Raw genomic sequence first — 12,377 nt, 5'->3', positions numbered from 1 at the left:
GCCAAATGCCAGCTAAAGATGTGGAGTTTCAGCAGCATCAACTGCAGCCTTGTTTTTTTACCCTAACACGGAACCCAAACCGGCTGCGCGTGCACCATCGTGCATAAATATATTTTGTCCCCCTACACCAAACGAGATCCCGACACGCAGGTTAACATTTAAAAAAAACTCTGAACCAATTACATTAATTTGGGGACAGGTCGAAAAGCATTAAACATTTATGGCAATTTAGCTAGCTAGCTTGTACTTGCTAGCTAATTTGATATAAGTCTCCAGCTTCAGTGATTTTTGCAATTTGTTCCAGTCATTGGCAGCAGAGACCTGGAAGAAAAGGCGGCCAATGGGGAAGTTGGCTTTGGGGATGACCAGTGAAATATACCTGCTGGAGCGCATGCTATGGGTGGGTGCTGCTATGGTGACCAGTGAGCTGAGATAAGGTGGGGCTTTACCTAGCAAAGACTTATAGATGACCTGGAGCCAGTGGGTTTGACAACGAATATGTAGCGAGGGCCAGCCAACGAGAGCATACAGGTCACAGTGGTGGGTGATATATGGGGCTATGGTGACAAAACGGATGGCACTGTGATAGACTACATACAATTTGCTGAGGAGAGTGTTGGAGGCTATTTCGTAAATGACATCGCCGAAGTTAAGGATCGGTAGGATAGTCAGTTTTACGAGGGTATGGTTGGCAGCATGAGTGAAGGATGCTTTGTTGCGAAATAGGAAGCCAATTCTAGATTTAATTTTGGATTGGATATGCTTAATGTCTGGAAGGAGAGTTTACAGTCTAACCAGAAACCTAGGCATTTGTAGTTGTCCACATAGTCTAAGTCAGAAATGTAAGCCCTGGATGACTGTAGAATCTAAGAGTAAAAACAAACTGTTATCTTAAGTAAAGTTCATAGGTTAAAACAACACTCCTTTAGGGAACTGTAGCTAATAAGTATTTAGGGGAAATAGAAAGTGTTGTAAACTAAGGTACTGTAAAACTTTAATTAATAGCCCAGGTGTTTATTTGCTTAAATCACTGAAGACAATAGGCACTTATTGGAGACAGGCTTCTATTTGAGCCAGGCCTCTAACTTATTTCCTTAGTGCACACAACCTTTGCTCATTTTCTAGTTCATGTTTAATTTCAGCATTCACTTTCAGCATTTTTATCAATTTATTCATTTCCTGCACTAATGTGTTATCATTTACACAGTGTCACGTTTGTTTTGTCTTAGTATGCCTATATTTAAAAAATATACATAACAATTAATTGAGAATAATTATTCTCCTCTTTGACAGTGCTTACTTCTACCGATTTCTAGGGCTCTGTACTCCCGAAGTTGTTGACTGTTTTTGTGCATACCAGTAGCAGTTCTCAGCTGTTAGGAGCCAAAAAATAAGCTGATTGCAATCATTTTTCCAGTCATTACTTAATTATTGAATGTTACAAATAAAACATTAAACCTCATAAACAATTAACCCACTGTTTATTTGAAACTGTGGTTTATGTGCTGAAATGTGTGCCGTTGTCCAGCTATTAAAAGGGGCAGGTGGCTATTTGAGACTTGACATTTAATTTAAGATTTACAGTATGCATATGTGTGTGTGTGTGTGTGGGTTTGTGTGTGTGTGTGTGTGGGGGGGGGGGGGGGGGTGTAACAGTGAGAGTGATGGGATCTGCTGACTTGATTAAAGGTAAAGGAGAATAATGTTAATTCCAGCTGTGAAATTGATGCAGAGGTAGCTATAGGAACACACACACACACCAAAATAAAACAAGACCACAAAAAAAATATAACAACATAGAGAGCTACAGAGTAAAAGCATCTATCCAAAATATTTAGACTGAACACCGGGCTGAGACCGGAAGAGGGTGAGAGAGGTGGAACTCCCTGAGGGGGAGACAGCCAGGGAGTTGGGGGTGAGAGAGTTAAGGGCCTTCACCTCATTGGCAGGCTTCCTCCTGAGGAAGCGTAAGCCCTTGGCCTTGGGAACAATGCATGCGGTTGTGGGATATCAGGAATCTTCCTCTGGAATGCCAGTCTGAGTCACGTTTCCCTTACCACCATCGCTGTCCTCCAGTGGCACAGTCACTTGCCAAAGCTAACACAGCCAACCAGCAGGCACAGGGGAAGACACAAGCCAACCCAGGCTAGCACAGCTGCACAGTAGAGCTGAGCATAGTTCAATTACATACCACACACTGTGCACTCTCTCACTCTAGGAAACCAGCACTGCAATACAAACGCTATACAAAGAAATAAGCAGTTTCTCTCTCTCTCAAACCCTCTCTCTCTCCTGCCCCCCCCCCCCCCCCCCCTCCCCCCCTCTCTCACAGGCAGCAGTGAGATTCTTTCTCTTGCACCTCCAACCGTGTCAGCTCAAATCACACCTCACCTAAGCCAACCTGGGCCGCACAGCACAGTATAACATAGTAGAGCACGACACAGTACAGTTATAGACCCCAAAGCACTCAATGCACCGTGGATAAAGGGATTATTAAGGCCACAGGGGCAAAGGTGGAGAGAGAGAACTAGAGAGGGGGAAAGAGAGAGAGACAGAGTGAGGGTGAGAATGAGAGAGAGAGAGAGCACGAGAGAGAAAGAGAGACAGACAGACAGAGACAGAGAGAGAAAGAGAGGAGACAGAGTGAGGGTGAGAGAGAGAGACAGCTAGGTCAGCAGGTCAGTGCCAGAGTTTCTCTCATTAGTGAGATTAGACCTGAGAGAGACGCCTTTTTCCAGACCAGGAAACCCCTCTACACCTGTCAACACTTCGTCTGCTACCCCCATTGCCCCTCCCTAATCTCCTGTCTGCACCCTTTCACCCCTCCTTCTCTCTCAGCCCCACATCTGGCTAGGAGAGGCTCAAGGAACATCTCAGGGCAGACGGCTATGAAAACCGTGTCTGACATAAGACAATGCACGTGTGGATTGATTAAAAGTGTGTTGACAGATTAAAAGAGCAAGACCTTTGGTTGATCTGTCTGTCCGTCCATCCGTCTGTTTCTGCCCACTCAAACGTCCTCAAAATAAATATTCCCTGACAAAGTACATCATCACCCCCCCAGCCCAAGCTGAAGGGGCCCAGACAAGGCTCTGCCACAGCCCCTGCTTTTGTAAAAGGAGAACAAAGTATGAGTGGAAACTAGAAGCTGGGGCTCAGACCAGGTGTCTAGGAGCCCTTTCAGTATCTCTGCCTCCCTGACACCTCAGCCCTTGATCTGCTTTCTGGGTTGGACACAGATACGGGAAACAAAGGAGAGGTTGGGAAGGAATGGACTCAGTTGGAGAAAGATACTCCCTTTCAATGGACCCATACCTGACCTACAGTATAGCACACACACCTTCCAGACACATTTACAACATGAGGCACTGGCTAGCCATGTAAATGTGCTTAGCTAATGTCAGTTACTCTCATCCCTGGCCTGGCACAAAGACACCAAGATAACAGCGTGACAGAAAACCCTAAAGGGGAACTACATAAACTATACACCTGTGAATACCATGTCTGTGCTTTAACTGCTTTCTATAGAACAATATTATTCTTATCTGGGATCACAGATTCACATAGTTGAGAACCAGTTTGCCAGGAAGACCCAGGAATGATTAAAAAAACTATTGTAAAAGCATGTAGAAACCCATAAGGCATTTCCCAGGGTATCACTGTACTAGTGTTCCAAGGTATACCGAAACTACTGTACTTTTCTAATAAAATAAAAATACGTTCAGTACTTCTGTCAAATGTGTTTCTCAGCATTGAGAGTCTATCAGCGGAGTGGAGCAAAGTACCTGCTCTACTTCCTCATTCATTGTTAGAGCTGTCTGGGCTAACCACTAGGCTACCTGCTGCCCCTCAATACCCGAATGCATGCACACTCTCCTATTGAATCATATGAATTCACCTGTATTGTGAATAGACCTATGCTAAATCTTCATTTACCCAGTTTATCAACAGAGATTTACCATTCAAATAAATTATTACCACTATGTTGTTTTGTAAAAACGAAGTCAAATTGATTGTATAATTGATTAAATAATGCATATATGGCTGTAGGGCTGGGCAATATGGCCTAAAAGTAATATCTCAATTTTTTTTACGAGGTTCAGATGATTCACTATACATATCTCCATTTCTTGTTTCTCTCTAAACAAATTAAAAAAGGCCAAGACTGTCACGACTTCCACCGAAGGTGGCTCCTCTCCCTGTTCGGGCGGCGCTCGGTGGTCGTCGTCACTGGTCTACTATCCGCCACCGATTATTTTTTCTTTTCTGTTAGTTTTGTACTGATTGTTTTCACCTGTTACTTATTTGTTGTTAATTATGGCCTATTTAAAATTCCAGGGCCCGCCTGCTTTTGTGCGGGCTTATTCTCACTGTCAGTGGTGAAATTGTTTTGCTTACGTATTTTGTTGTCTGTTATTTTCCCTGGTTTTGGGGACATACCTGTTTATTGGTCATTTTGCCTGTTTGTTGGCTAGATCCAGCTTAATAAACGTATGCATTGGAAGCATTGCTCTCTGCGCCTGAGTCCACACCCACCGCTCCTAGCTATCCGTGACAGAGACATAATTCTTAACTGAAGTTAAACATTTAAAAAATGTACAACGCCTCAAGGCCTATTTGTGCAAAACAAATGAACAACCCCCCCACGTCTATTCTATTGTTTAGAAATGTTTGACAAATAGCTGTTTGAATAAGTAATTTATATAATCATTTTGATTGAAAATGTATTAATTTAGTTAATTTGTTATAATTAAAACAGCCTGTGGTTATTTGCTATTGGATTGGAGGAATGACTCAACTACTAACACATTAGCCTACAGCTGGCCTGAACATAACTTTTTTGAATGCACTTTAATTATCCAATGTCACATTTACCGATGGCGAGGTGAAGCCTGTGCCCAAAGCACTGCAGGCGGGTCCAGTTGTTCAAGTACAATGCATTTATCATGTTGCTCCTGCTGTCAGTTGTCATGTACACCTGTCGGTCTTCGTTCATCTTCCACGATGCCAGAGTCTTTTGAGATCCTGGGCCATATTTCACCCATATGCTCATCGGGGAAGTAAGATGTCTGGAGGCAGACATTTTGCCATTTCCAGTCTTCATTTATGTAGTGGACTGACAAACTTAGGTATGGCTCTGACGTTCTGTGGTGGAGAAATAAGAAACCTCGCCAGCTTCTCTGCGGCTCTTTCGCGGGTAGCAGTGTATAATCGCAGCAGGGCTTCTTCCATGAAATACTTGCGGCTTGGCAGCTGATATTTGTGGCCAACTGCAGCTTTTTAAAGCCTGGCTTTTCTACTGTAAAGATTGGAACCATATCATTTCGCTATGTAATAGGTCACTGCATCTGTTATCTCCTTCCACCTCAAACTTTTCTTGTCATAAGGGATTACGTTTGAAAAGGATGTGGCTACTGCGTAGTCTCACGCATTCCTTCCATTCCACCGCGTGTTTCAGTTGCAGGTGATGGAAAGGGTTGGTTGTACTGCTGCGTTTCGTGCCTTTCAACACATTTTGCACAGGACATTCGTTTGCTGAACATCAGACTTCTTAAACCCGAACCACTTCCATATTACTGAAAAAACATTGCCGCCCTTTTTGGGGATGATTTCATCCTCACGAGAGGCTGAGCTGCCTTCCCCATTTTCCATTTTGGTGGAACTCTTACTGCTGCTACACTTCTCTGGCGTGGTTACAATTTGTGAAAGGCTGTCTAGGGTGGTGATTGGTGGATAACCTCTGTGCACGTGTTGTCTCACAATTGGGACATTATTTGACATTGGGCTGACAGAGAAGAGACAGTGAGATGCTGCATTTGTAAAACGTTCCAACATTATAACAGAACCTCGATTCTTGCGATACAGGCATTTCCATATCGCGCTAAAACATAAACTCGGATATATCTAAAAAAAAAATTGATATATCGCTCAGCCCTATATGGCTGTCATAAAAATGTTAACCTCAACATGTTAAAATGTAATGATATTGAACTCAAAAGATGGCCAACAATTGAATAGGGCAGTAGCTGAGTTTGTCTGTCTGGATGAAGTGCCATTCTGTGACTTTGGCTAATACGCCTTATTTTTTGTTGTTGTAGTATCGTTTTGGTATCGTGATGGGATCGAGTACTGTGATACTAAACCTGGTATCGAAGTCAAAATTCTTATATCGTGACAACACTACTGTACACTTTCTGAAAAAATATGGTGACCACCGGGCCAACTCTTGTCTGTCACGCTACTAAGCCCCTCGGGCAAGAACCAACAGGCCTAAGAAAGGAAGCGTCTAGGAGTCCTACAGTGTCTAATGCTATGGAAAGTGGAAACACAACACACATACCACACCAGTAGACAAAGTTGAAATACAACTATGCCCCCCAAATGGTGATCCATCCATCATGAATATAGTGGCCCATTACAAGACCATTATGACAGAGACAAGCAGGCCTCCCACAAGCCTCCAGAAGCTTCTGAAAGCCTGGTCCCTGAGGGAGAGGGTGAGGTGATTGAGGTAAGGGGTTAGGCGATTGAGGTAGGGGGTTAGGTGATTGAGGTAGGGGGTTTTGTGATTGAGGTAGGGGGTTAGGTGATTGAGGTAGGGGGTTTTGTGATTGAGGTAGGGGGTTTTGTGATTGAGGTAGGGGGTTTTGTGATTGAGGTAGGGGGTGAGGTGATTGAGGTAGGGGGTGAGGTGATTGAGGTAGGGGGTTAGGTGATTGAGGTAGGGGGTTAGGTGATTGAGGTAGGGGGTTAGGGAGTTCCAGTGGCTGTGTGGTTTATTGTACTGTAGCAATAGAGCAGGACCGGAAGCAACAGGATGAGAAATGGGGGGAGAGAGAGAGAGTTCCCTGATGCCGTAAAGACTAGTGTGGGCTCTGAGCCATAAATCACACTGAATCATAGTTAATAACTATCTCACTCTGGGATAGAGCAACAGCCAACACTACACTACCACAGACACCACAGAAGGTAATTTATTACATTTATTATAATGTTATGCAGATTTATCTAGATAGTCCTTATAACAACATTTTTAAACATACGCATGGTACTAATGGTATAATCCAGGAGTGAAGGCCAAAACCCAACTGGCAAAGGATGCTACTGGGGCTGCCTGGAAGTAACTTTTTTCTAATGTAACTAACGGGGCAGAAATATTGTCCTACTGAATGGAAAAGGTCTGAGGGCAAAAGATCTGAGGGCAAAACTGATCCAACCAAAACATTCAGTCACAGTGTATCATGGTCCAGTTTTGTGTGAGAGCGTTAGTGGGTGAACCAATAGGCGTGCTATCTGGTAAAAATTGGACCTAGTGGCATGCTGTTGAGTTGTGGACGCAGGAGAGAACAATCATCCTAAAATCTTATTAGAAATTAGGTGTTTCTTTGTCTTACAGTAACATTATACTTTGCTATTATATTCGGTTCTGTTATGTACAATGCTATCATTATGTGATTTTGCAGACATTGATTCAGCTTTGATGTAACTATTAAACAAGCACCATTCACCAGAGTAGCCTGTTCTCTACGAGTAGCACATGCTTCAGGACCTTTAGCAGTTGGGAAGAAAGGTCCAGAAAAGTCAGCTCTGCAGCCACTCTGTAAAATAAAAATGGAGACCCACACTACTTACTGTTGCCGTCATCTTGTCACTCTCAACCATGATGGCTGAAGAATACTTGTTGGATGGCATTACTGTTGCAGTTAACTTCCTCGATTATTGTTATTTTGATTATCTTCTAATCTGGAGGCAAAACAAACAAGACAATGCAGTAGTTAGGAGAGTGCACAAAACAGTATATTTAAATGTGCAATATTCATGCATAAAATCACACTGAATCACTAGCTGTGATTCCTTGAACAATTTTTCTGAGTAACATCTGTTTCTCAAACTAGACACTCTAATGTACTTGTTCTCTTGCTCAGTTGTGCACCAGGACCTCCCACTCCTCTTTCTATTCTGGTTTGTCACGCCCTGACCTTAGTTATCTTTGTTTTCTTTATTATTTTGGTTAGGTCAGGGTGTGACGAGGGTGGTATGTGTGTTTTTGTCTTGTCTAGGGTTTTTTGCATGTTTTGGGTTTTGGTATGTCTAGGTATATGTAGGTCTATGGTGGCCTGAATTGGTTCCTAATCAGAGACAACTGTTTATCGTTGTCTCTGATTGGGGATCCTATTTAGGTTGCCATTTTCCATTTTGGTTTTGTGGGTTATTGTCTATGTGAAGTTGCATGTCAGCACTAGTTGGTTATAGCGTCACGGTTGTTTTTGTTAGTTTGTTTAGTGTTCTTTGTTTAATAAAGAAGAATGTATTCATTTCACGCTGCGCCTTGGTCTCCTCGTTATGACGAACGTGACAGAATAACCCACCAAACCAGGACCAAGCAGTGTGAAAAGGAGGAACAGCGCTTAATGGGGAAATGGACCTGGGAGGAGATATTAGATGGAGCAGGACCCTGGACGCAGCCGGGGGAGTATCGCCGTCCTAAGGAGGAGATGGAGGCAGCGAAAGCGGAACGGAGATACTACGAGGAGAAATACCGGAAGGTACACGGCTAGCACGGAAGCCCGAGAGGCAGCCCCAATAAAAAATGTTTGGGGGGGGCACACAAGGAGATTGCATGAGTCAGGTCGGAGACCTGAGCCAACTCCTCGAGCTTGTAACTGGTTAGGCACTGTGTTATGCAGAGATGCGCATGGTGTCTCCAGTGCGCTATTCTAGCCCGGTGGGCTCTATTCAAGCTCCTCGCATTTGCCTGGCTAGAATGGGCATCCAGCCACGACGTATTGAGCCAGCTCTATGTTCTGGATCTCCAATGCATCTCCACGGTCCAGTGTATCCTGTGCCTCCTCCCCGCACTCGCCCTGAGGCGCGTGTCCCCAACCTGTACAACAATAAACATGTAAAATAAAATAAAAAATGTTTTTGCTCAGAAAACTTGTGGGGACAAATAAAACTTGCATGCTGCCAGTTGGAGAACCGTGGCATAGCCTATATTATATTGTTTCCCAAACTCGCTCCTCAGGTGCACGTTTTGTTTTCTGCCGTAACACTACACAAATTATTAAAACGATCAAAGCTTGATGATTAGTTGATTATTTGAAAGCTGTGTAGTGCTAGATCAAAAACCAAAACGTGCACTCCTTGGGGTCACGAGGAACGAAACCCTGGATTAGCTATTGCGGTTTGGTGCGGATGAACAAACAGCTGACACGCGCACGACTAACGCGGGCACTCTCCGAGAATAAAGACCCAACTTCAAAAACTGCAAATTTGATTGAAAAAAATCCACGCAGGTGCACAACAGTCCACGAAATTGTGTCATACTTAAGCGACTAGTCTGTGGTTATAGGCTTATTATATTATGTTTCAGCATTCGAATTGAAATTCCACTACAGGGAATGATTATCAAGGCATACAGAAGACAATTATTTCAAATAAGCCATACAAAATACTAAACTATCTGTCTAACGGCATGGAGTAGGAAACATGCACTTGTTTGAATGAAAAACAACGCAATCGCGCAATCGAATTTATAGTGATTTTGAGGAAATTGTGCCAATACCACAAGAAAAATCTAACCCTTCATTAGTGAAGTTGAAGTTCATCAAACGTTGAAATAAACGTCCAAGACACGCTAAAAATAAATACATCACCACCTGATTGGAAACCACAAACTACCCACGCATAAAAATCCATTACGTTCCACTCGCAACATCTGTAGCCTACTGTAGGATACAATACTGAGTGCGCGTGACGCAGATCAACTCTGAATTGAAACTATGCAATAACATATGCAATAACATTCCCATACAAAAAAAGTATCATATTATTTTATTATAGGATAAATATCCTTATATTTACCATGTTTGAGGATATGTTGGGTATTTTCCCTTCCTTGTCTCCAATTTATATAATCATCGACGCAACATTGTTTCATCAATTGATTCGAAATGTAATGTTACCCTACGTCTTTCCGCAAAAAAGTTTAAATTAAATTGACTCTATCGAGCAAATTACTGTAACAGTAAGAAAGTTATCAAACCTCATGCATGAATTCTTCCAGTTTCTGACAGCATGCTGTTAACTGATCTCCTAAATAATGTTCTGCAGACTAGCATGCATAAACACATCATAAATGGCAACTGCACAAAAATGTACCTGTTGCAGGGGTAGTCGTTCGGTGAGCGGGGAAGAGTTGAGATTGATTGGTCCTCTCTCACTGCTTGCCAAGGTGCCTTGAAGTGTCACACTACTTACCTCAACATATGCATGCCTTTATACCCTGTGGGGCAAATATCTAAGTGGAGTTCTCTTCTTTTCAAACTTGCCTGTTGTAATCTTTTTTTCTTCGTTTTTTTTCCACAATGTGCCACAATGTTCAGGCGTAACTTTTCCCGGGTCTCGAATCACACTGTAGCTGAATGGAAACTAGATTTACCTTTTCCAGTGTTAACCCTTAATACAAAGGTATTGCATTTATACACCATTTATATGCAGTTCTGCCAATGGTCTACTACCCTGCTGGCAAATACAAATACTTTAAAGTGCTACTTAAGTCGTTTTTGTGGGTATCGTTACTTTACTATTTAGATATTTTTCAACTTTTACTTCACTACATTCCTTAAGAAAATTATGTACATTTTCCTCCATACATTTTCCCTGACACACAAAAGTACTCAGTACATTTTGAGTGCTTAGCAGGACAGGAAAATAGTTCAATTCACACACTTATCAAGAGAACATCCCTTGTCATCCCTACTTCCTTTGATCTGGTGGACTCACTAAACACACATGCTTAGTTTGTAAATTACATCTGGGTGTTGGAGTATGCCCCTGTCTATATGTAAATAAAACAATTGTGCCTTCTGGTTTGCCTAATATAAGGTATTTGCAATTATTTATACTTTTACTTTTGATGCTTAAGTACATTTTAGCAATTACATTTACTTTTGATACTCAAGTAGTATTTTACTGGGTGACTTTCACTTTTACTTGAGTAATTTTTACTACGGTATCTTTACTTTTACTCAAGTATGACAATTGGGTACTTTTTCCACCACTGGTCCTTATTAGGAGAGTGCGTGAAGCCTAATGTTCACAATAAACCAACCCATCCAAACATTTGATGTTGTCACTGGAAAAGGATTGCTCATTGAATTAATATACTGAAATAGTATAAAGGGTAGAGTCAGCGATATGAAATGTAGATGCTCAAAGTAAACAGCATAGTGGGTCAATTTCCGCAACAACTAAGAGCATTGGAGAGCAAGGCTAAACTTCTCCACTGTTTTAATCCCGTAGCTACCACATTCCAAAAGCGTGAAGCGAACCCATGCACATGTGCAGATACTCTGTGTGATTGTGTGAGAGCGAAGTCTTGTATCTTGCTCATTGCAATATCTGGCTACCTTATTGCTCATCCCAATATCTGACTACCTTTAAATCCATTGGTATAATAACAGATACATAATCATATAATAATAATCATAACTGTGCCCATTTCAATTATATCACACTATTGTCTTACGTGTCTCTGTTATTGCACTGTAGCCTGTGTAATGTTCTGTGTTCATCCTACTTGCAAACCAAACCTGACCTTTGACCCCTTCTCTTCTGACCAGATGCAATTTCTGAAACCCAGAACTAAAATATTGCATAATTGCGTCAGCTGCTCGATACCAGTTAGGCTATGTTATGTGTGTCTGTCCATGAGATATTAGATCAGATATAAACCAGAAGATTATAGGGGGATTTAACAGACCGTGTATAACCTCTGCTGAGGGTGCATACACCCACTTATTATATGGTTGCCACTCAAATCAAAAGCAGACCACAAGGCCCACAGCCTAGCCTACTGAACAGTCACAACTCACCACATTGTCTGAGTATTGTCGTCATTCATAAGTAGGCCCTGTTGTCACGAATGCAATAGATCAGTATTAGAGTATTGCTATGACTCATGACTGAAATAAAACTTTTGAATTGGCTTTCCTTATTGAATCCAATAATGTGCGTAGCAACTAACCATACCTTTTACCTATTGGTACAAGCAAAATACAATATGTGGATGCTATAATATAAATCATAACCACTTAATTTAACTGATGCTGTCGCCCCGTAGCACTCACTTCTGTCAACATGAAGTGCTTTGAGAGACTAGTCAATGATCATATCACCTCCACCCTTCCTGTCACCCTAGACCCACTTCAATTTACTTACCGCCCCAATAGGTACACAGACGATGCAATCACCACCACACTGTACACTGCCCTATCCCATCTGGACAAGAGGAATACCTATGTAAGAATGCTGTTTATTGACTATAGCTCAGCATTCAACACCATAGTACCCTCCAAGCTCATCATTAAGCATGA

The 12,377-nt window shown here is 42.2% G+C and overlaps 1 protein-coding gene across 5 annotated transcripts in view; it reads right to left on the bottom strand.

Annotated features, from left to right (window-relative positions):
* Positions 1 to 10,412, bottom strand: part of LOC139368705 (DNA (cytosine-5)-methyltransferase 3B-like) — a 62,452-nt gene extending 52,040 nt beyond the window's left edge. Inside the window, exons 1-2 of one of the 5 annotated variants that reach the window (XM_071107970.1) lie at positions 10,162 to 10,412; positions 7,633 to 7,743 (exon numbers count right to left, since the gene is read on the bottom strand). In XM_071107970.1, coding sequence (XP_070964071.1) covers positions 7,633 to 7,692 — 60 coding nt within the window. In that variant the 5' untranslated portion in view covers positions 7,693 to 7,743; positions 10,162 to 10,412. The other 4 variants (XM_071107973.1, XM_071107969.1, XM_071107972.1 and 1 more) reach the window with 4 other exon arrangements.
* Positions 10,413 to 12,377: the final 1,965 nt, after the last annotated feature.

The sequence above is a fragment of the Oncorhynchus clarkii genome, chromosome 16 (genome assembly GCF_045791955.1).
Source record: "Oncorhynchus clarkii lewisi isolate Uvic-CL-2024 chromosome 16, UVic_Ocla_1.0, whole genome shotgun sequence".
Lineage (NCBI taxonomy): Eukaryota > Metazoa > Chordata > Actinopteri > Salmoniformes > Salmonidae > Oncorhynchus > Oncorhynchus clarkii.
The sequence above is the reverse complement of the archived record's forward strand: the minus strand, read 5'-3'. Positions and strand labels throughout refer to the sequence as shown.